At 33.6% G+C, this 26,325-nt stretch overlaps 3 protein-coding genes across 3 annotated transcripts; 2 read left to right on the top strand and 1 right to left on the bottom strand.

Annotated features, from left to right (window-relative positions):
- The first annotated feature begins 6,499 nt into the window (after positions 1–6,499).
- LOC131845051 (rab3 GTPase-activating protein non-catalytic subunit-like) lies at positions 6,500–15,762 on the top strand. Its single transcript, XM_059194063.1, has 9 exons — positions 6,500–6,721; positions 7,190–7,401; positions 7,660–7,909; positions 9,592–9,763; positions 9,994–10,143; positions 10,250–10,502; positions 10,584–13,097; positions 13,523–13,720; positions 15,051–15,762. The coding sequence occupies exons 1-9, from the start codon at positions 6,640–6,642 to the stop codon at positions 15,225–15,227; spliced, it is 4,008 nt and encodes a 1,335-aa protein (XP_059050046.1). The 5' UTR covers positions 6,500–6,639; the 3' UTR covers positions 15,228–15,762.
- Positions 15,763–16,557: 795 nt separating this feature from the next.
- Positions 16,558–19,053, top strand: LOC131845062 (mediator of RNA polymerase II transcription subunit 8-like). Its single transcript, XM_059194074.1, has 4 exons — positions 16,558–16,979; positions 17,701–17,946; positions 18,211–18,307; positions 18,722–19,053. Exons 1-4 carry the CDS (start codon positions 16,794–16,796, stop codon positions 18,949–18,951), a joined length of 759 nt encoding a protein of 252 aa, XP_059050057.1. The 5' UTR covers positions 16,558–16,793; the 3' UTR covers positions 18,952–19,053.
- Positions 19,054–19,107: 54 nt separating this feature from the next.
- LOC131845061 (T-complex protein 1 subunit delta) lies at positions 19,108–25,458 on the bottom strand. Its single transcript, XM_059194073.1, has 11 exons — positions 25,226–25,458; positions 24,457–24,509; positions 24,204–24,293; positions 23,597–23,764; positions 23,318–23,459; positions 22,730–22,938; positions 22,140–22,279; positions 21,797–22,001; positions 21,147–21,429; positions 19,964–20,160; positions 19,108–19,370 (listed from the first exon to the last, which is right to left on the bottom strand). The coding sequence occupies exons 1-11, from the start codon at positions 25,329–25,331 to the stop codon at positions 19,353–19,355; spliced, it is 1,611 nt and encodes a 536-aa protein (XP_059050056.1). The 5' UTR covers positions 25,332–25,458; the 3' UTR covers positions 19,108–19,352.
- Positions 25,459–26,325: the final 867 nt, after the last annotated feature.

Here is a 26,325-nt window from a genome sequence, read left to right on the forward strand (position 1 = left end):
TTTCTTTCAAGAACAAAATGCTGAGGTATTTTAATTGACAAACTCTTAAGGCACAACGAAACGTTTTCTTTGGAAGATCAAAATGGAAGGAAAATTTTTGTCCGCTTTAATTAAGTCACGAACGCGATGCGGTACTCACTGGCCGTTTCCTTGGCGCAGGTAATCACGATCAGCAAAGCATTAATTCAAAACTCTAGCACTTGGGCCTGATTTCTAACAGTCCCACTCGGGCACGTCTCAAATGAACTGGAATATTTTTATGTATAAGTATCGTACAATCTATACGGTGTTAAAAAGTTTACTGAAATTTATTTAATTAGCAGTAATAAAAATTGTAGTTATTTAAATAAAACGCACTAATTAGCTACTGTGTTCACGTCCAGTATACGTAAACTACTTTTCTGCTCCCTTAATCCATATCTATATCCATTCATGTACATTAGTAAGTATGATTGTTTTCTATAAATATTATGTATCTACACATGTATTTACAAAAAATATGTAAAAGTATTTATTATCCCAGTTACTATTATTATTATTTAGTACAAGGCAATTTTAAAAATTACCATTGAATAAATTTTACTAATTTTTTATACTCATACAACTCTGTTATTCTTTAAACTCGCATTAGATTTTAATTGTGAATTACTTACCGTACTCCTATCTCCCTATCCTATACGTCCTTAAGGCACTGCATAGATATCGCAAAATATTCGGTGCTATTATGTAATTTGTGCCACGTATTGGTCACTTTTCATATGCATACATATTACCCAATGTGACGTACCATCTTTTCAAATAAAGCCTCTCTCACTACCTTCTATTTAATCTTTTTGTATTAAAATAATAAATAACATTATTTTCTACCGTAGAGTTGAGTTTCTTTGGTTTCAAAAATAAAATCATTAGTATCACATTCTCACATTATAAAACAATTGGCTCTCAACTTGCCGTCGCGTCGCGTCGCGTCGTTTTCACGCCGCTTATCGTAGAGACGAATATTCGCATTCTATTGTGGGACCGTTGCTACAATCTGCTACAATAGTGCTTCCGTAGCATTGTCATAGCACTATGTAAAGAAACAAATAGATCGAGAATACCGATTAATAAAAATACACTACACGAAGATATGCAGAGAAGCATAAAATGTAGGAACTACCACTATTTGCTATCTTTCTTGAAACAAATGGAACGGAAGCTGTATAACTCGCTCTCTTTAACTATTTATATATTCGGCAAAGTTTGAATTAGTTGAATGTTTTTGAAGTCGATAGTATTAGTTACATGTGAATTCTATACTCGTAGGTACCGATGCAATGCAATTGATTCTAGTGATTTATCTACAGAGAAGTAGCTCCAACGGATGAAATAACGATAGTCATAATACATAAATTACTGTTAAAAACACTATATATATATAAGTTTATGAGTCTGGTATAACTAACTAATCCCTACTTTGAATTCAATTATTATAAAACGACACAGTTTATATTTTAATGTAGCTACTTAGGTATGCAATAGAAATTTGAAATATCAACAAAACCAAAATTAATTAACCAGCATTTACAATATGATTCGCCATTTACTTTATTTATAAATAGGATAATTTCTGTTAAGACTCAATTCTAATTGGACTAATGTCTAAACATTTTTCTCATAGACAAATTATTTCGAATTTTCCGTAAAAGACTTGTCATTCATTAAATTTATTTTTAGAGATGAAATTTAAATAACTCGAATGTTATATGAGTACGTCGTGTACTATAACTCTATATATTCATCAACTAGATATATACTTACCGGTATTGAGGTAAAAATAATGAATTATTTTTATATTTACAATATATTGGATGTGTAAAACGGTTTTGTCTACTTAAACTACAAAAAAGTACAAAATATATACCGAATTTAACTAAAATTAAATCTTTTCAGACTTTTAAGTGACTAAGTAACAAATTTCCGAATATCTTCACAACTGTAATATTAGATACTAGTTAAGTCCATTTCTAGAAATACTATCTTAATATTTAAATACCCTCCTGATGAGCTGACTAATCTGATTTAAACCTCATATATCGTTTTACACTCCTTCGCCTTCTTGTGGGTAATAACTGGATATAAGAGCTGAAGATTGGGGAGAGGACCATTTCCAGCAGTCGACTCCAGTGGCCTGATAAGGATCATTACTAGAGCCCTGTCAGTGAATACGTCAGCACGGACTGGGGATCATTTTTATCATTCACCAAAACACATAGAGAAGCAACGGTTTAGCATACTGCTTTACTTCCGATGATCGCTGGTTCGATTCCTCAAACGGTGCAAACATTTGAATAAATGAGTATGACTGTTGGTATCAGTCTGGCTGTTTTCTATGTAGATATATTATGTATGTATTTACAAAAAAATCTAAGTATTTATATCAATTGTCTAGTACCTATAACACAAGCTCTGCCTACTCTAGGACTAGACAGCGCTGTGTTAATTAGGGGTTATTTATATATTTTTTATACCTATGCGGTAGGTATACATGCAAAGATGAGAAATAATATTAACATTTATAAAAAATAATAGTTAAGATACTCTCAACCCAAATGTGTGTGAATATGGGTACTTATGTATCAACTATATGAAACGCAATAAATTATTTATTCTTGTAATAATTATTCTATTATTGTATCTCTCACTCTCCAGTCTCATGTTGTTTTAATCCTCATGGGATAAAAATAATTTCCAATTATTTTCTGTATTTGTATCTTTATTATAAACTAACTACTATACAACTATAAAACAAAATATAGCATCAGATAAGTCAATGGTACATCATAATAATCACAACAGAACCTTACTACAGATTTATACCTACTTTGCTTGATATTTACCATTATAGAAAAATAAACGATCAGGATGTAGTTGCTGGAACCAGCAGCGCGGAAAATTGCCAAGCAAGTACTTACATTGAACAAATCCTGAGCAAGTAGGTGTACATATATAGGGTACAGCCAGAGCTTTGTAGGAAACCCATGTGGATTTTATGTCTATCACAAAATACTGACAATAAATTACTGAAAGTTTTTAAATAATATTTAATATGTATGTAATTTTGTTTTTTAGTAAAGATAAGTTAAACAATTACTTAACGATTTATCTTTTACCTATATTATTACATTATCATTCAGTAACACATTATTATATGAGTCCCGACAAGCCGCGGGTTAAAGCTAGTTGATAGTATAATAAATACTTATGTTATATTTTTAAAATGGCCATAGTTTATATTTATTTTAAAATACGGTGCTTTTTTTCGCTGCCTTTACCTAAAAAACAAAGAAAAAAACTGAAACCATATTTTTTTGGTGAGTATTAATTATATTTATACTATACACAACAAATACTTAATATATTTTCAAAAATAATTGACATACAGGTTTGCCTTCGTTACAATTTTATCATATATAAAGATTATTATTATACATTATAAAACAAAGTCGCTATCGCTGTCTGTCCCTATATATGCTTAAATCTTTAAAAGTACGCAACGGAATTTGAAGCGGTTTTTTTAATAGATAGAGTAATTCTAGAGGAAGGTTTATATGTACAACCGTGCGAAATCCAGGCGAGTAGCTCGTATCTAATAAAAAGGAGATCAGATTTATATTCGCATTTCAATGGAAAGCAATGACAACGGTCCAGACACAAGGGTTGTACTTTGCAAACAGTTTCACATAATAGAACCTTTTAAAAACTATGACAGCAGGGTTTAAATTTCAGTAACAACATCGGAAGAATAACGCCTGTTGTATGGGTGGTAATAGGCTGAATATTCGAGTGGCAGACAAGAGCTCTCCGCCGGGCAGCGCCCTCTATGGAACTGATACTCGACCTAATGAAACGGGCTTATAGGTATTCGTTGCATAAAAGAAGTTATTTTACTAATATGGATACTTATCCATATTATGTACACGTTATATACATGTACATAATATGGACTCAATTATGTAGATAATTATATTTCATATAACATCTTTTTATATAGAAAGTGTGTTTCCTAAATAAATTGAATACATAAGGGTAGATCGTTATAAATTTATTATTATCCAAGAAACTACATCAAAATTGAGGACATAGGTGTCCAAAAGTATTTCCAAAAGTATTTTTATAATAAGTTACTTGCCTGTAGCGCAGTCTCGTGTGATTTTATGTTATTTATGAACATAATTTTGAATGATACAAAAGGTACAGTTGAATCCATAAAAAAAATCTTTAAAAAAATACAACATATATTTTTAAGTGTAAGGTACCTATAACTTCTACAAGTTAATAAGGGGTTACATTGGCCTCAATGCTAAATTTGTATCACGTCAGATCGACTTCCACGCAGTCCCCCTGATCTCTTCAATTCCTGATGAATTGTCATGATGGGTTAACTGATTTGACATTATGCTAATCCCTTTCTGCACTAGATCGTGTACTACTATATTAGTGAAAGCGAGTGCATCATGTTGTGGTGGTTTAAATACACACACACAATATAGACACAAGTTTGCGAGTTCACCGCTAAAAAGAATCCATTTATCGTATTTCCTCAGTTTCAAGACACTCTCCATGATATGAAGCCAAATTTCGAGGTCCTTGGCGTTGATATATCCAGTGACGTTCAGTTTTGCGGTCAATTAGCTAGAGGTAGATAATGTTATTAATATTATGCCTGTTGAAATTTATATGTAAGAAATAAATATTAAATTTATGTTGACAATATTATGAAATTATTAGCTAAAATAGAAATTATAACATACAAATAGTAAAAATGTAACTGTGAAGGGAGGTGTTTCCATATAGAAGATAAAAAATTATAGAGTACCGGAACAAAATTGTGTCCGAAATCGAAACTTCACTCCATCAAGTTTCGGTTTGGGATAAGGAAAATTGTGTTCAATTCAACCCCAAGAAGACACAAGTTTGCGTGTTTACCGCTAAAAGTATCCATTTATCGTATCTCCTCAGTTTCAAGACACTCTCCTTGATGTGAAGCCAAATCTCGAGGTCCTTGGCGTTGATATATCCAGTGAACTTCAGTTTTGCGGTCATTTGGAGGACAAGGCTAAATTAGCCTCATAAAAGCTTGGTGTGCTCAGTAGAGTGAGACGGTATTTCACGGCCGCCCATCGCTTGCAATTATACAAGGTGCAGATCCGGCCGCACATGGAATACTGTTCTCATCTCTGGGCGGGAGCACCACAATACCAGCTACTTCCATTTGACTGCATTCAGAACCGAGCAGCCAGAATCATTGGTAATCAACGTCTATGTGACAGTATCGACCCATTGGCTTTGCGGCGAGATATTGCATCTTTGTGCATTTTCTACCGCATATATCACGGGGAGTGTTCTGAGGAATTGTTCGGTTTAATACCAGCTGCTGAGTTTCACCACCGTACCACCCGCCAGAAACTGAAATACCATCCTGATCATCTGGACGAATGGCGATCTTCCACAGTGCGGTTTTCTAGAAACTTTTTGCCTCGCACAACCACATTGTGGAATCACCTTCCAGCAAAGGTATTTCCGAACCGATACGATATTGAAACCTTCAAGAAAAAAGCTTATTCCTTTTTAAAAGGCCGACAACGTACTTGTAATTCCCCTGGTATTGCGGGTGCTCATGGGCGGCGGTAATCACTTACCATCAGGTGAGCCGCATGCTCGTTTGTCCGCTGTGTTATAAAAAAAAAATACGATGCAAAGCTACGTCCGCCACTGATAATTGTCAAATTTATCTGTTGTCTCTTTAAAATGATATTAGATATACATACGTGTGCTCTAAAAATTTATTTGATTAATAAATAAAACAATCCAGCGAATAATAATAATCCTGGTACTGCCCATTACTGATGACCGAAGGAGGAGTGATATTAATGCATTTACTAAAATATATAGTTGTCTGTCTAAAATCTAAGGTTGACGTGCTATGTAATAATTATAACGCAACATGATCTCTATATACCTATTTCTATATCTCACAGTACATATACACGCTATTTTACGCAGTAGCTACGCAATTTTTCGCCTAATTAAAATTATATGTTTTCATCTGTTATATAAAATTTTCTACTAACTACATAGATTTTTAGACTTCTGGTCTTAATAGTACCTACTCATCACACTCTACACAAGTACACATCTTTCATTATATAAATTTAAAATTTCTTATATCCATACGCTGCTAATCCAGTACCAAATAGGTGTTACCCCCGGATTCCAAGGCGGGTTAAAACGGATAACCCTGAGGCCCCAAATTGTGTATCTATCGGCAATTTTTTTTTTTTGGTTTGGTTTTTCTCTTCGTAGGGAAAAACGTTCAAAAAGATTTTTTTAGTCCTGTTTATCCTTTAAAGGAAAGGCAAAGGGAACTGCGCTAATGTTCTGGTCAAATGTCATTGTCAAAACCCCCCAACTGAACAAAAACTGACTCACAGACTGACAAGTGTCATATTCACAAAATATATTCTTTATAGTTTTCTTTGTAAACAATCTAATATTTATTTCTTTCATCTTTTTTTATAATAATCAATAATATTTCCACAAAAAAAATTCTGATATGAGTATTTTAAAACATTTCACCTAAACGATTCCCATAGCATAATGACGTGTGAAGTAGAACAAATTGCCGACTGCGGTGATATTTCAAGTATAGCTCGAGCTCTGTATATACCAGAAAAAGAAGGTCAGCAAAGATTTGCAATAATCATTGTTTTCGTAAATCCAGACACATTATATAATAATTATCATGAATGTTCCCGAATTTTTCTATTGATGCCCATTTCAATGCAAAACCCTTTATAAACTGTAACAAAAATTATAATTATATTTCATATCAATTAGTCTTATCACTGTTGTTGTCTGTCATAATCATATATTAAAATTGTTTAGAAAAATATAATATATAAACTATATAAGTATGTGGCCAGTATGTCAGCAACAAGCACATTTACTTATTTTATTGTATTGTTACTATAAAGTTTACATTATGATAGAAAATTACTCATGTTTGAATTGTAATAAATTTCAGATATTAAATATTACAATAAAAAATTATTTATGAAACTAATTAAACATGTACAAAAATAAAAGTTGAATGTCTTCTATATACAGGAAGTGCAAATATTCATTATTAATTATTTTTAATTTTTAGATACAAATTGGTTGTCGCAGTGTTCAGTATCATTGTCCTCCTGTGGAAGCTTAGTTGCTATTGGTTACAAAAACCGTCTGTGCCTTCTGGCCACACAATGGATTAGTTCAACAGACAGTAACACTTTTTTAATTGTATGGAGTGGTACACTGCCTGCAGACATCGCAGCAATTTTAGCATTGTCTATCTGTCCGTCGCAACACTCATCACAGGTTAGCAGTTTATTTAAAATTAAAATATCTGGCACTTGCATTAGTATGGATGAACCAATTCTAATATATTATAAAAAGTTTTGCTCATAAATTCTAAATTTATTGTTTGTTTATGTTTGTATGTTCATATTAACAGTTTACTATATTTTGAACAAAACATTTCTCTTGTTTAAGATCCAGGTTGATACATGGTGTAGCTTTATCAGTTTGACTTTATACTTATACTATAACTGTAATTACTTTACTTATTTATTTCAGAATGGACCTGACTGGTTTTGTATTATTGTTGGTTTCAAAAATGGAAGTGTAGGTTTTTATACTAACACTGGCCATTTGTTACTACTTGAAAAACTGGAGGATAAACCTGTTATGAAGATCTCATGCCACACTGGCACTTATGGAACGTTACCAGATGACATACACATTCTGTTTCAAAACTGTGAATGTATTATCACTGGAACCAGTTTATTTCAAACATTGAAAAATGCTAAAGCTCAATTAGCTAGAGGTAGATAATGTTATTAATATTATGCCTGTTGAAATTTATATGTAAGAAATAAATATTAAATTTATGTTGACAATATTATGAAATTATTAGCTAAAATAGAAATTATGACATACAAATAGTAAAAATGTAACTGTAAAGGGAGGTGTTTCCATATAGAAGATAAAAAATTATAGAGTACCGGAACAAAATTGTGTCCGAAATCGAAACTTCACTCCATCAAGTTTCGGTTTGGGATAAGGAAAATTGTGTTCAATTCAACCCCAAGAAGACACAAGTTTGCGTGTTTACCGCTAAAAGTATCCATTTATCGTATCTCCTCAGTTTCAAGACACTCTCCTTGATGTGAAGCCAAATCTCGAGGTCCTTGGCGTTGATATATCCAGTGAACTTCAGTTTTGCGGTCATTTGGAGGACAAGGCTAAAATAGCCTCAAAAAAGCTTGGTGTGCTCAGTAGAGTGAGACGGCATTTCACGGCGGCCCATCGCTTGCAATTATACAAGGCGCAGATCTGGCCGCACATGGAATATTGTCCTCATTTCTGGGCGGGAGCACCACAATACCAGCTACTTCCATTTCACCGCATTCAGAACCGAGCAGCCAAAATCATTGGTAATCAACATCTATGTGACAGACTCGACCCATTGGCTTTGCGGCGTGATATTGCATCTCTGTGCATTTTCTACCGCATATATCACGGGGAGTGTTCTGAAGAATTGTTCGGATTAATACCAGCTGCTGAGTTTCACCACCGTACCACCCGCCAGAAACTGAAATACCATCCTGATCATCTGGACGAATGGCGGTCTTCCACAGTGCGGTTTTCTAGAAACTTTTTGCCTCGCACAACCACAGTGTGGAATCACCTTCCAGCAATGGTATTTCCTAACCGATACGATATTGAAACCTTAAAGAAAAGAGCTTATTCCTTTTTAAAAGACCGACAACGTACTTGCAATTCCCCTGGTGTTGCGAGTGCTCATGGGTGGCGGTAATCACTTACCATCAGGTGAGCCGCAAACTCGTTTGTCCCCTGTTTTATAAAAAAAAAGTTCTGGGGACTATATCAATAAGCTTCTATTATATCTTGTTATCTTAGAAATAGCTGGACTTAGCTTGTGGTAACTTAAAAATGTAGTTTTTGTTTTATTCTAAGCAGTTTGAATATATACAAAGTGCATGTGAGTGATATCACAACAATAACTTCAAAGTGAACTTCCAATCAATTTTTTATTGACATAAACAAGGTTGACTGGTAGAGAATGCCATAAGGCCTTAAGTCCGCCATGTATACATTTTTGTGTGCAAAAGAATAAATAAATAAAATAAATAAATAAATAAACAAGTTCTTTGTATTCATGAGTAGGTATTTATAAAAACATTTCATGAGTGCTTTTTCAGATGGACCCCATGGCATTGTTGCCTTTGGGTATAGGGGTTGTACAATAATAATATCTCATGACAATTCCCACAGCACCATCTAGTCGCCAGCTAAGCAGAGCTTGTGTTATAGGTACTAGGCCACTGATATAAATACATAACCACATTTATTTGGTATATACATACTTAATGTAGTTGTATATAGAAAACACTAATATTGATACAAACAATCAAACTCATAAATACAATTATTTGTACTACTTGAGGGTACTGTCTATTTTAATTATGTAATATATGTTTCTAGTTCAAGCAGGCATCCTCAATGACTACACTATTGAGAGTCGTAATATTAATATAAGAAAATGGACATTTACTGAACAAGAAATTATAAATGATGCTGCAGTTGTTGGGCTAGAACTGAAGAATACATATGATCATCTCTTGGCAGCATCTACCTATGGCGGTTATGACACTTGGTAAATATATTTTTAAAAGTTTTGTTCGAATTACAAACTGCTTTTGCACACAACTTTGTATATGTATAAAATGACTTCCTATTATTCGGTAGTAATTTTATACACAAACAATGTTATTGTAAAGAAATATGTAATTTCACCACCAACTAATAAGTAAAATTAGAACATTAGTAAGCAATCTCTGGCTTTCTCATTGAAAAAAATTATATTAATTTACTGTTGTGTTTCAGGTATCGTTCGATCCCACCAGTCAACTCTTTAATTCTCGGAGCTGGTATTAAGCCATATTTAGGTTTCCATTATGCACTAGAAGGAGGCACAACACCCCCTCTACAAGATGTCGCTAGGGCAGTGGCAAACAAAATAAAATCGGCGCTGCCGTAAGTATACAACCAAACAAATTTCTGAATGAGAACAGTATATATATATATATATATATATATATATATATTTGTCAATTAAAAAAACCAACCTTACTGTTTATAGAGGATGGCTCGGTGGCGCTAACGCAGAAAACACACCAGCAAGTACAGAACCATTAGTTCGCACAGAACCGCTGTCTATGCGTAACGGTTTGTACGATGTACAACGACAAGGTACGTCGGTGGTGGTATCACCAGATCGCCGGCTTGCTGCCGTCGTCGATAGTTTTGGTCGCGTTTCTGTACTCGACATCAAAAGAGGTCACTTGATTAGACTTTTCAAAGGATGCAGGGATGCGCAGTGTGCATTTGTTCAGGTATTTATCAAATAGTTTGTATTGGTATATGTTGATACGGTATTTTATATTCTTATAGAATATAATTTTTATATATTCCAGATATTTGATGTGGACAACAAAAAACCTCAACTGTCTGTTGTCAAAGAAATTAGAAGAGCAGTATTTCTAATCATTTATAATCCTAGAAAAGGCTTAATAGATATAAGGCTGATGCAAAGAGGAAATCGAGTAGCTGTTTTTACTGCCACTAAAAATGGTCAACTTCTTTACAACACTTGTGGATTAGTTGGTGCAGAAAAGAACTATACTCATAAAAAACTAAATTTACCGGAATTCCAATGCGTGTTAATTGACCCCGACGGTAAACTCAAACGATTCAACATTCCATTTTTCTATGCTTTGGATGGAGAACATTCGCAACGATCTAAAGATTTACATACTTTGCGTGAACTAAGGGATTATATTAAAAAAACATCATCTGATTATGAATACTATCAAGATGAAATCGTTAAAAGAGCTACGGAACTTAAAACGATGGAATTAAAAAAGCACTGTTTAGAAATGTTGATAAGAAACTATGAAATTGATCCAAAGATTGTTATATCTTGCGTGGTTTCTTTTTGGAACAGCTTTTCTGATCAGGGAACTAGTGGAAAAGAAGAGGAAATGAAATACTATTTTGCAAATTTAACTTTTCTTACTTTATTTTATAGGCGTATTCATAACGAAATTCCTGACGATATGGAAGAATTGGTATCGAACATAAACAATACTTTATCAGTACAAGAAAATAAAGTACTAAGTTTATCATATGGAAAAGAATCACCTACACCTGAATTTCATCTTTTAGAAGACGACAATTGTATCTTAGAGAAACTATTACATCTATCTCAAGAAAACTATTACAAAGAACATCAACATGCCAAAGTCAAATTTGCTGATCGTAACTTAAGTACTTTCAAAGAATTTGTCTCCTGCTTTATTTTAGAAGGAAAATCTAAATATATTTCTTTGAAACCTGATTCATCAGCCGAAAAATTAAACAGTCTAGCTTCTGATACTTTCAAAACCATATATAAATTGAATAATTTAACAAAATTAAGCGAGATTATAATTGACAGTTATTTTGATCCGAAAGAAATACTAAAACTTGTAATTATACATGTGAATAACATGCCTCTAGAAGAAATAAGTGTTGAACTTATTGAGAAATCTATAGCTGTTCTGTATTATATAAGCAGTGTTTCAGAAGAAGCCACTAGAATGTCGTACAATGAGATATCGCCCTGGTGGCAAGAGGTTCGGGACATGCTTGTTGATATGCCCTGTCCCTTAAGAAGCATGATAGTGGCAATGGCTTGCAAAGCTGTTGGACGATTATTTGAAAAAAATTCTTCAGATGAAGATGCTTGGGAGTCTTTAACAAAAGAAAATGCTAAATGGGGTATACTTATAGGTAAACTTGAGGATATTTCCATTTTAAGTATTGTATTGATATTTAAAGAGAATTTTAATGGAGATATATTACCAAAACTACAGTTTGAAGACTATAATATAAATCTGAAATTTATTTATACTAGGGGCAAAGGATCTGTAACCGAATTGATAGCAAAATGGCTTTGCAGCATGGGAGTACCTCCAGAAGCTATAATCGTTAATGAATTGATAGACAAACAGACTTCTTTAAATCGTGATAGAGTAGAACCTGATGCAGATAGTAGTCCTATTTATCCTTTCCTGGAAAATAATAGAAAATTAGTTGATGATAACCCTAGAATATTCAAATGGCTGTCTCTTCTATGTCGGCAATTCCCATTGAGTACATCAACTAATTATATAATAGCTAACATGTCTTGGGAGTATGCAATGGCATGGCAAAAAAATATGCAAAATACGAATGCACTAAAGGCAATTAATTCCTGTCTAATGAATATATCCGATTTCCATTTACGTTTAGGCCTAATGTCCATAATATGGTCTACATATATTAAACATATATTTGAGGTCACTTGCCGTTTGGTAAATAAAGTAGGCAGATTACCTAAGGATCCCCTATGCCTTCAAGATGTCGGCTTCAGTAACACAAATCTACTGAGTTTTCTCGAATTGACAACCGTATACTTGAGTAATTTTTTAAAATGTGCATCTATGTCAATTAGCCAAGAAAAACAAATAGTACAATTTGAGAAAATTTGGGATGACAGTGTACCCTCTTTAGTTGAAGTAGCACAAGATATAAAAAATGTTAACAGTGATATATTGAATCTGAATTACCAAATTTCTTGCACGATATACTATCAATGTAACTTTAATTTAAAGTTCTCAAAACCGCTAGATACGTTATACGACATTGATTACCAATATATATTTGAAGCTCTCACTGGAAATGTTGTGAATAGAGAAATTAACATGATAGCTTCAGAAAAAATAAGAAATCCACGTTTTAAATTTATCACTAAACTTATTCGAGCCGCTATTGAGACGATAACCACTATTGATTCCAACAGTCCGTTCAAAGAATACAATGATGAGGAATGTGTACAATGGATCGATAAAATCTCTACACTGTCGGATCTTTGGAATATAGATGTGGATTTTCTACGACGTCAACAGGTAGAGTCATGTGTTGTCTACATATGTATATTTTTTTATAATTATGTATATAGCATCTATTAGAGAAAAGTATGTTTCTTTTACTATTTCGTTACTGACACACTAAGGCAGCGTACTGGTTTGGCTAGTAGTTCTTAATAAATTTATATTCGCACTAGCCGATCTTCCACGTGAAATTTATAGGCTATGTGTTAGTCTGATGTATAAGCTATATTATTGTAAAGTTTCATTAAAATCCATTCAGTAGGTTTTGTCTGAAAGATGTGTAGGTACTATTTATATGTGTATGATTGTGATGAAATAGATACAATAACTATTTTAATTCAATTACAATAACCGTTGTACTTGCTCAATGGTATTCTACAATTTATTATAGTTTACTATTCTACCAAAAATACGAAAGCTGTAATTTCAATATGTTACAGGTCATAGGTTTATATCACTTGGGATATGACTCACTAGCAGAAAATATAATAGGTTTAATTAAGGAGCCAGAACTTATTATGTCACCAATATTAGCCATATCAACCCAAAGATTGAAGCGCAGCTTGGAACATTCTAAAAACCAACCCGAATGGATAGTTACTGTCACACCGCACCTGTACAAACGCTTACAAAACACTGTAAGTATAAGTATCTCTTTGTATAAAGTCTTTCCTATATTTGTACATGTGTATGACATCATAATGACCAAACTACTGAACCAACTCAATTCAAATATACCATAACAAACAAGGAATATATGTCTGTAAAGTGGCGATAAAGTGATGACATTACTTTATGCAAGCAATGTTACTAAAATATTAACAAGACCAAATAGTAAGCTTAGACAAGCTATCTAAGAAACTTTATAATATTTGGTCCTTACATATGAAATTGGCGTTTTGTCGTACTGGCTACTTCGTTCTCAAATATCTCCTCTTTGGTTAGGAATTCCAATTTCAAATTTTTTACAGCTATTTACCCATGCATATGTTTCGAAAACCGTAATGCATATGTATCGCGTTATTTACGCGGACGAGTTCCGCCGTGGCACCATTGCTGCAAAAACGGCTCGAAGGATTAATGATGTGTATGGCGGAGGTGTCGCAAAAGAAAACACAGTGCGGTTTTGGTTCCAACGTTTTCGTTCTGGAAATTTCGACCTGCAAAACAAGCCCCGTGGGCGTCCGGAGGCCAAGTGGAAGCGAATGGATCGCAAACCACGTCCGATTTAGCTGCAAGCTGCTCTGCTGCTCTGGATCGAAATTTAGCGAACCAGATCTGGCACTGGCGTACTCTTAACACACCTTCTCCATACACATCGGTCAATTTCTTTCTTGCTTGAACAGCATTTTTTTGCCCTTTCTGTAGTAAAACAGTAAGATATGTCGAAAATGCACCAACCAAAACCTACTGCCTGGAATGAATTGAAATTTTTCACACACAAGCCTTGCTATGTGAACTCTCAAAGCACATAAAAATTATACGGCTTAAGTGTGATGTTGAGTGCAAAAAAATACAATTAAATCCTCTGTCAGGAAAAAACTAAATAACTTTCCGAACAACCTAATATATTATACTTTGAAAATATCTTACTTTAGGTCACACCCTTACAAAACGCCAGTTTCCTATGTTAGGACCTAATATTATATTGATTTTTTATGCTATAGTGAAATATAGTTAGTATATATTATGATGCAGGGCAACAGGCATGGCCAATATAATACAATGCCCGTAATATTTTTATTATTACCTACGAATTGTGCTTCCAGTTACAAATATTTCCGTTGTATATATATCATATAAATTATTTATTCTAGTGAAAAACGCGGTGGATATTCACTATATTCTGTGAATATTTCATCATTATGCCTGCAACCGTTTTTACGTAAAACCTTAATATACAAATAGATGACTAGTTTCCGCCTTCTCTCAATTTTACTATTTCATTATATGCAATGTTTGTTACAGGCTTTGGACACATCAATACCTGCTCATCCATCATTGTCTACAACAGTATCAGTACTGCAGAAAATGTTATTTCAGTGTGACAAGAAATCAACTAATTCTCCATCAGACTTGCAGAATATTAAATTAGCTGAACTAATTATAGAAAACTGCGAAGTTTTACTGAAACGTAAACTATAGATAAATGCCAAATCTGGTTGATCAATTTGTTACCAATTTATATTTATGAAATAATTATCTTCCTTACATAATACATAAAGCGACGTATATATTGTATAGCATTGACTGTCAAATGACGGATCAGTTAACTATTATTCATATTCTATTTCATAAAATATTGTTTTCCTTATTATTAAAATGTTTTAAGACTTGTTGGAGAAGTTTGTTTAAATTTAATAGATATAATTTGTAAATGAAACGTAATGTAAATATTGTTTCATACTGTAGGTAATAAGTGTTTTCTCATGTAACAAAGCTATGTTATATGTATGAATGACTTGTAAGTGGACAATCTTTATATATTTATTCGTTACACTTAGAAAGTTGTACAATTGGCGAGTGTAATGCTATATGCCATTATACTACCATTCTACGCATGTAACAATTAATAATGCCATAAAGTAGTCAATCGTTTCATAACACACTATTTTCTCATTTAATAATATATTCAAAATAAATTATTTCTTACTAAGTACCGTGTGAAGTAAAATTAAGACACTAGTAATTTTATTATATATATTTACACTAAACGTGAAAAATTAATAAAACGTCAACCAATGTTGAAAGTTATGTCATAATATTTATTTAACATATGCTGAATATTGAATATTTTCCTTCAGATCACCGGTGCATTAGAATTTTAAATGTGATATTTCAATAATATAAAATAAAACCAATTACAATTTGTAACTACTTTTTACATTTATTTATCTACTTTTGAAACATGTGAACGTCCATATAAATGCAAAGCATTAAGTAAGTGTTGTGGTTTGATGAACTAGTGTAATGCGCATTTGGATATTTTATGGGCCGCATGAAGTAAAAATTATCGCTCTTAACAATAGACGTAACAATAATATTCATTGCGAGGCATTGTGGGTACCACTAATAGGTGTTATGTTAGTACTAATAGGTATATGGACTACTAGCAACAATGTTTTTGTGGTGGTAATAATCCAATCTGTAGGTGACGGTTACCACATTTGAGTAATTAGTATTGTAACACCTCTCTGAACCTGCAATTCGTTTTCAGTCTTGTGTGATTGATTTGTGTGTAGTTTCCATGTATGGAAACGAACTAGGACTGATTCTTCCCAAAGGTTACGTAATAAATATAAATTGCTAATGAAGAATATAATTCTTACTTTTGTTTCAAATTAGATTACATCCGGCAGAATCCCTAGTTGCCATTTCCGTAAAATAAACAAATGTGTTGTCATAGACTGTCTGTCACTGTCATTGTATTCATAGAAAAAATGTTGTCCTGTCTAGTTATTTTAATTGTAATCAATTGTAATTTAAAGATTGAAGAATAATATTATAAAGGTACTCAGATATATCGAAAAGGGGTGTTATTCCTTGATTTTTAACTACGCGTTAACCACGGATAAATACAAGTATAATTTGCATTGCTTCCTCTTTTCTATCTTTCATCTTAGTATTACTTGAAGTTTTGTCGATTTCACAACAAAATTGGAAAAGTAGACTCCAGTTTAAATTATAGTGTGTTGTGGAATATTTATAATCATGAACATAAATATGACTACACAACAACGCGAGGAAAAGCAGTTGGAAGCTACAATACAAGCAATATTAAATAGAGTGAATGATTTGAAACTAGCTATACAGGCTCTTATAACTAAATTGGAAACTGAATATGAAACAATTAACTGGCCAACGTTTTTGGATAATTATGCAATATTATCAGGACATGTAAGTATTTTTTATTGATATGCTTTAATAAATATGGGTAAGAAAATGATTAACAAAATTAGGCATGGCATACTGATTATTGCTGGCAGTTTAGGGAACTCATTATCATGTTATATTGGTTTATTGCATAAAAACTTTATAGGTACGTTTATTGTTTATATAGATATTTTTTTAGTGAATTGCTTGTAGAAGTGAAGTGAAGTAACATGAAACAGACATGCTCACTATAAAGTTCAAACTTGTGGCGGTGTGGTGGGCCGGGTCAATGTGCTCCCTCTAATATGGTTGTATATAATGATGACTGGCTCATCCATCATACTCATGTACAGGTGCTGCTTATGGGGACTGGTCTGTTCAGGTTATAAACACTGATTAGACTTTTTGCTTTTACAATGGCATATAGTAGTGATCACTCTATTCTACCAAATTTTAATTTAATTGAATCTGTATTATTGTATACATGTACAACATTTATTTGAAAAGAATACACGCTGAGTTTCTTGTCAGTTCTTCTCATCTCGAAATCATTCCAAACTGACGGTAGATTTGACATATCATAAGAGACATACATGAATAAAGATATTTTGAATTTGAATTTGTAATTCTATTTTATTTTTAAGGGTGTGGATAGGCCTGGCCATGGTATAAGATGATAATGTAAGAACTAATTATTTTTTTATAATTTTATCTATATGGTACCATCATAATTGTTATTTTACAGCTGACAGGATTAAGTAAAATATTGCAAGCTGAATTAGCATCACCATTGAGATCTCGTATAGTTTTACCTCTGCAATTGAGTTGTGAAAGAGATGAAACTCTAGTACGACTGACAGAAGGCAGAGTACCTGCATGTACCCATGACTTAGTACCAGACTTGCTTCGTACTAAACCAGAACCCCAAGCAGAACAGAGGCTTCAACAGTTTAATCATAAAGCCAGTACTCTCAGCTATGATACTGCTCAGGTATGCTAATTTACTGCACATTTTCAATAGTAAAACTTCATTATATTAACATATTACAAAGGGAAATAATATTTCTCAGAAATTTATCATTATATTAATAAATTTGTAATGAATATATATATATCAGGAAAACAATAATGCTGCCTCATGTCTAAATATTCTCTAATATTCTATATTTATGTGCTTTACATAATATTAGTCATGGTTCATGTCTGTTGATAATAATGGACAGTTCTGCAATATAATTAATATTTGCATTTTCAGAAACAAGTAGCACAATTTGCTAAAGTTGTAAGTCATGTATGGGAAATAATATCCAAGGGCCGCGAAGACTGGGAAGGTGAATCAATGAGATCTGCAGGTATAATTTTGTACCTTTGTTTACTTTAACTTTTTTTTCTAATAAATTAATATTTAAAGCAGATCTTTTATTATGTATTGTTATAAAAATATGGTCCTTACACTTTCTTTGGAATTTTAGTTCACAATTCTGACTTACTATGTGTTTATTTTTCATAGCCAGTAGTAGTATAGCACAGTACTTCCGAATCTTTCCCCACCTGGGCTCTACTAGAAATTCTCCATCCTTGTTATCTTTTTTTTTTAAAAGAAATAATGTAACTGGTGCTTTATTTCATTCAGTTTGATTTTTGACTTAACAAAAAAAACCCTGGGTCTTGTCTAAACCCTCCAAACTAAACTATCATATATTATCATGTATTAACAATGCCCTCTTGCCAAGCATGAAACAAAAATATATTGATGTCGTGCGCAGGCATGCAACCGACGCACATAATCGGCGACACGCACGCGCTGGTGACGGCGGTGGGCACGGGCAAGGGGCTGCGGCCCGGGCTCGCGGCGATGGGCGCGGGCGCGGGGCCGGCGCTGGGGGCCCGGCCGGCGGCGCCGCTGGGCCCGGCCGCGCCCTCGCTACCTAAACCACCCTCCGCCATCAAGACCAACATCAAAGCGGCCAACCAGATACACCCCTATCAACGATAGCTCGCGCCTCACCATGACGCCCCGACGGAATCACACTATTACGTATTGCGGATATAAATTTCGTAATTTACATTATGAAAATAAGCTTAACTGTACTTTCAAATAAAACTATTTATCTCATTTAGTTGTTTATTTATATTTTATGTTAAATACTAACTAGGCATTAATATTCGATAAACAATTAAGAATGTTACAATATTGGTCAGTCAAAAACTAAAGTCATTGAAATACATATTTTATTTCGGTTGCAAATTAAATAGACTTTTGTGAACAAAATTATAATTTTTAGAATTCATCCATTATCACATTGATGGACTGACTTATACTGTAATATAATACTATTATAGTTGACTGTTAATAAAGAGTAAATTATGAATATAAACTGCGGCTGCATATTCTTGTTAGTTCACAGTATTTACCTGAAACAAAAAGCATCATATAGTATAATAAAATTAATATAAACTCGACACTTAAGTAAACATGTAGATCGAATCCACGACATTTAGCAATTACGAACCATTATTGCCCGCCAATCACACGGCCTAAATGATCAGAATTTCGCATTCCAGTTGGAACTATTGCCGTACAATGAGTGTGAGAGAAAAAAATTGAAATCATAGACCTTTATGTTTTCGAGGGGGCTCTTTCGAATGGTTAAGGTTAGAATTCTCTTATTTAGGGAATAGAATTGTCTAAATAAGAGAGTTCTAACCTTCACCATCACAGCAACTGTGAACAGTTGCTGTGATTTAAACTTGAATGCCAAATTCTGATCAAATTATCAAAACTTGGCATTCAAGTTTGAACTGTAATTTGTTAATTAAATGACGTGTGATTGACCGCTATATTATGGAGTAGGCCAGTTGAGAATTCTAACCTTCGCCATGGCGGCAACAATTCACTTGAAGGCCAAATTCTGATCGAATTATCTCAAGTTTGAACTGTAGTGAGTTAATTAAATGACGTGTAATTGACCGCTACATTATGTAGTAGGAGAGTTGAGGAGACTCACAATGTCGTCGATCTTGAGTATGGCGCGCACGGTCTCCGTGGCGAGCGCGAGCGCGGAGGCGGTGACGTGCAGCGGCTGCAGCACGTGCTCCTGGCGCATGTCGGTGACGCGGCCGCGCCGCACGTTCACGCCGGCGCCCGACGCCGCCGCCGCGTGCGCCGCGCGCAGCTCCGTCACCGTCTCGATAGGGTTCAGGCCTGCCACACAACAACACAGAATGCACATTACAGGACGCTTTCAATTGAGAGTCAATTCACATTATCTCTATTACATAGATGTGTCCGCGGTTTCACCCGTATTAAATTTCAATAAAAAACATGGCCTGTATTACTGTGATGCATAAGCTATGTTACTGTAAAATTTCATCAAAATCCGTTCAGTAGTTTTTGCGTGAAAGAGTAACAAATATCCACTTACAAACTTTCTCGTTTATAATATTATTAAGATTAAGATATTACATTCATAAATCTTATTCGATTTATGAAGCTCCAAGAGTGCGAGTCTTAAATTATGAATTAATAAATATTACATTATCTCTATATATTTTCCACTCTGTATGCATGCAGCATGGTTAACATGCTGAATAAATTATGATTATTATCATAAAATTTTGACTTAATGCTTACGCTAACGCTACACGTCGCTTTACTGAAATATATGTAAAGCAATTCAATCGACGTCGTCAGATCAGAATTTAATCATGTGAGCCCAACTTAGTAGCGATTCACATACCGACGCGATAAGGTAGCAGTATTGTGTAACTTTCGCGTCGCTCTCAGCATCTTAGTTATCTCCCAAGTGTACATAGTACATATTTTTATTATCAGGATCGCTAGCTACCCTATTACTTGCGTTTCAAACATACCAGTTAAAGTGCTATATCAGCTAAAATAAAATATCATTAAAATTATATTTATTCTACATAACTTACTGATCTTAGAAATGAAAAATATATCACAGGTTTAAAAAAATAGAGACTGATTTTCTTACAATTTTGGTTAGTTTTTTTAACAAGCGTTTCTAATTCAGCAGTGACTACATTTACCGACGCCGAAAAAAAAATTCGACAACAAAGAATCTTCCTTCATTGTCGATTCGTCTAAAACTAAATGATGCAAGGATTGAGCAAGGAATGAGGCAATGAAAATATTTTAAACGAAATGTATAATACGTGGTAGAATACCGGCGTTCTCTGCGAGCGTGGAGGGCACGACCTCGAGCGCGTCCGAGTAGGCGCGCAGCGTGTAGTGGTGCGCGCCGGGCGCGGCGATGGCGGCGCGCGCGAGGGCCGCCGCCGCCGCCGCCTCGGGCGCCCCGCCGCCGGCCACGAGCGCGGGCCGCCGCGCCACGCACCGCACCGCGCACAGCGCGTCGTGCAGCGACCGCGCCGCCTCCGCCACCACCGCGCCGCTCGACCCGCGCACCACCACCGACACAGTGCGCCCGCCGTTCGCGCACCCCGTCATCTGCGAGCAGTGACGTTTAACGCGTGACGACCTCGGTGGTCTCGCGGTTTAGCACGTCGCTTTACTTTCGATGGTTGCGGGTTCGATTCCTCGCAAGGTACGAACACTTGTATTCTTGAGTATGATTGGTTCTATCTCTCTAGGTATTTTCTATACATATTTAGCATGTATTTGTAAAAATAAAAGCAATATTTTTAATATAAATTTATAACAATTTGAACTAAAAGGAAGTTTCTATATTTACATATTTATGATAGTGCTGCTCTTCATCCCAGCCTAGGCATAGCTATTAGATAAAGATTAGCACTAAATAAAAACTAATTTTCATTCAATAAAGTTTCAAGCAGAAGTGAAAATAAATTATTACCTTTATATATTTGCCGCCGGGTTCATTGATTTCTTCAACTAAATCAACATTAACCAAGTTTTCAGCAGTAAAATGATCAAGGGATGCGATTGGTCGGCAGCCCAGTGTCTTACATACAAACTCGATATCTTCTCTCTCTATATCCTTAATGACCATAGTCTTAATTTTATCCAAGAAGTGAATAGCCAAATCACTAAGTGCATCCCTGTAAAAATATTATATATAATTACATATTAATATTTTTACATAGAAACTGGCTGTTTTTAACTTAGTTTCACAGTTAAATTCACCAATATAAAAATTTACAAAAAGTATTTAGATCAATTTATCTAATACACCTCACCTTAGGATAGACTTTTGTACTAAAAGTACTGTGCAACCAGCTTTCTTTATTTGCTTTACAATGTTCAAAATGTACTGACGTTCTTCTTTCAGCACACGATCCATAGCAGCATAATCAGAAACTATTACATTGTGATCCATCTGGAAAACACTCAGTAGAGTGAATAAGTCTTCCTCACCTGCATATTCTGGACTATATGGAATTGTTTACTGTCTCTTTATGTTTATTCTTTAATTGACATAATTTGATACTGAATGATAATATTCCTGCCAACCTATCATTTTATACAACACTAGCACCACATTTGTCCTTAAAAATGTAAAGTTGTGTGTTGTGCTCTCACTCTTCTTTTGATGAGACAGATTTCCTAATGAGCGGTACATTAAAAAAAAAAGGATGACTATGCGCAAAAGGGCTTAAATGTAGGGTAAATTTCCTATTCTAAAATTATTTACTGGTAATTTATTGTAACAAAATAACATCAAACTTTATTCCGAAATTACAAGTAAACATATTCAGTACACTACTTACAACTATCTGTGGTAAATCAAAGTTCACACTTCACAAAAAAATAATAATTGACAACTTACATCAGTTTTTGGTGGAGAAATACAAAACTGGATAAGTCCAACTTTAGCCTTTTCAATACGATGTGGCCCATTGACATTCGCAGCACGGTGCGGGATAACCAGTCCCTGCACCAGCTCTGTGTCCTCCACAGTGCCACCGATTCGCTCCGTCACTTTAACGTCGCGGAGGTCCACGCGAGCGCCCACACCACCCACTATTGGCTCCATTACTGAAAAAAATAACTACCATTAAAAAAAGTTAGCACTGGATATAGCATCAAATATGCGAATTTGCATCAAAGCTGTTCTGGGATTGTTTTCAGTTCGATAATGTTAAGTATTTACAGCATGCTTCATGCTTCTCTTCCATCAATACTGAATGAGTACTGTGAACACACATTTATAAACTCTGGCTTTTTTCAATACTAATTTCATAAATTAATAATATATATTTTGGCTCAGCCTACAGTGTAAATGTATACTTGAAATTTATCAGCAAGTAATATAACTTTGTTTCATAGCTTTGTCACTTTTTCTAAACACTGGTAACTTATATTGATATTTTAAAATAAAACTAAACATTGATACAAGCAACAATACAATACAAACCAGCACGAATAGCTTGTACGGCAATTGGTGCTAAAATTGTAGAATGCTGTGACACCACTTTAGAGTTGAGAGATGTAGCCGCAGCTTTGAGGAGAGCATCTTCATTTGTGAGATCTACGGGAGTAGACATTCCTTCAACCACCTGTAAACATGTACAATAGAGACTTCTAATAATATAGTCTACAAAATTGAAGAAGAGTATTGGCAGATGGTTGCAAGTCATGATGAAATATGTGAGGAGCAGATCAGAAACCATATATTACTTTATAAATAAATTACCTGTAAAGCTATCTGTAGAGCTTTCTGGAAACCATCTGATATCACTGTTGGATGGATGCCTTTTTGTAGAAGTTTTTCTGAGGCATCAAGCAATGCACCTGCGATCACCACTACAGAAGTGGTGCCATCTCCTGCCTCAATGTCTTGAGCACGAGACAGTTCAACAAGCTGCAACATAAAGATTACAATATGTATATGGGCTTATTACAAAATGCAGTCATCTGTAATACAGTAATACTATACTATAATTTTGATAGTAAAACATTATCTATGAACTAAAGTTATACTCTGGCCTCTAAGTAAAACTTCAAGGTACCAATTCTTAAGAAGGTATGTTTATACCTTCCTAAAAATTGGTACCTCGTAGTTATAAATGTTTATTTATGATTACTTGAGGTTAATACCATACAATTTTAAATTTTTATAATTCTAGACAATATTGTAAATAAATGTATTATATGTGTGACTAGTAATTATCAAAAAATCACCAGTGGCTCAAGTTTTTAAATTATTTTATATAGGAATCAATCCTGTTCTCTTAACCATTAAAGTTTAGATTAATTAAATATGAACATATAGAAATTTGTAGTAAGTATTGTGAGATTACCATTTTAGCTGCAGGATGGATGACACTCATTTGCTTTAAAATTGTGGCGCCATCATTTGTTATGGTGACTTCCCCATTAGAAGCTTGTATCTGGAACAAGAGATAAATTAAGACTGATAGTTAGCAGAACTCATGACCAGCGATAGAAATAATAAAATTTATAAGGTTAGGATAGTTCTCGCGGTTTAAAACAATAATATGAAAAGCTATTGTAAATAAAGAACATGACAAATAAAAAATATCTTTTCAATACCATTTTATCCATCCCACGAGGACCCAGGCTGGTGCGAATGGCATCAGATACAGCTAGAATAAAAACACTAGATCAATACAAAACACAAAAATAAATAATAAATGAATTAGTAGTATTCACTCTTATTGGAAGCACAAAAATAAAACTTGGTATGAACCCCAGTAAAGGATTATGAATATAAAGTGTTGTTTAGAATTACAGTAATGTTCTTAAAAGACAATATCAGTATTCTATAAATATTATTCCATAGAACAAATACAAATGGTTTTTAACCAAAAATATTTATTATATAATAAAATTTAATTGTGAAAAGAAATAGAAGCAAATATTGTAAGGATATTGTTTACAAAACAAAGACAAAATTAAGATTGTCTCTTAATCAGTATGTTGGTTGATAAAAAAGGCTTTTTGTATTAATATTATGATTATTAAATAATAAATATGTACTGGTTCAGTGATATTGTTCATATTATTCAAATATATTTAGTGTCTAAATCATAATTGGTAGATGCTCTGAGCCTGATATAGGTAATGTGGACATTATTCCCGTTTTTATTTAAGAACGATATACCTTTTAAATTATGTACAACAACAAACCGAAAGACCAAGTACAAAAACAATAATTCTTCATAATGCCCATATAACAAACGATAAGTAAACATTAGGTTAGAATATTTCTTGCAGTTTATTTTTGTTTATAAAAAACAATTAATAATCCAAAAGCAAGAACATAATATTTTTCAAGTTTTCTTAACAGTTGTTAGCCTACCTTTAGCAGCATTTATGTTACTTAGCCGGATATCTGTAGGTTTAGTTTTATCTTTATACACCGCAGAATTAACTTTTCCAGTATCACCTCCAGCTTTAGGTGCCATTTTAGATATATGTAACAGAAACTTTGGTTGTGAAAACACTAAGATGAATTAGGATTAATAAATTTATTACTAAAATAAATTTGTATAATAGATTTCTTATATTTTCTTTTAGACTACATTTGAAACAATGAATGACAAAGTTGGGATGAAGTAATTCAAGTATCAAGTCATTCAACTGTCAGCTTTGGCGTTTCGATGGAGATTAAAAATTAAAAGTATAGAATTAATTCAAGCAATCCACAAAAAAATATCTCTTGAAATATTGTAAAAAGAAATTTTATATTTTTAATAATTTAAATGACTGGCATACATAATGGACAACTGCTAAAATAATAAAAGGAAAATTGTATATAAAAAGAAATTCCTGAAAACTAAGATATTTTATGTTAAATATAATAGATAATATATTTCAACAATTAAAAGGATTCGTGTGGGTCATGGGCAGATTCCATCTCTTCAATCATTTGCATAAATTGAAGTCTACCTACAGCAAATGAATGCACAGTAGAAAACAGTGACCTAAAACAACATATTATTTCACAGCTTCGGAGGTCTTGCGGTTTAGCACACCACCTTACTTATGGTAGCGCTTTTGATTCTTAGTACGGTGCATATTATGTATACACTTACAAAAACAGAATTTAAGTATTTCTTTTAGTTATTTAGCACCCAACACAAGTACCTCGTAACTAGATAGCCCGTGTGTATCCTCGGGTATTATTATTATTTGTATAACAATAGAAATGGAATTTTTTAATGAAATTTGTATAATAATAATAGAATGGTTTTTGCGAAACAAATATTGGACACTTTTGTTTCGCAAAGGCTTATTTTGGAAGATTATTTGTAAATTTAAGTTTGCAAAAAGAAACACACAGGTGGTGCATCTATTTCTTTTTAAAACATAACATTTGTTCTCTTATATATAAAATTCTCGTGTCACAGTTTTCGTTCCCATACTCCTCCGAAACGGCTTGACCGATTCTGATGAAAT

The sequence above is a fragment of the Achroia grisella genome, unplaced genomic scaffold (assembly GCF_030625045.1).
Source record: "Achroia grisella isolate CSIRO2021 unplaced genomic scaffold, CSIRO_AGI_Agris_v1 utg4502, whole genome shotgun sequence".
Taxonomy (NCBI): Eukaryota; Metazoa; Arthropoda; class Insecta; order Lepidoptera; family Pyralidae; genus Achroia; species Achroia grisella.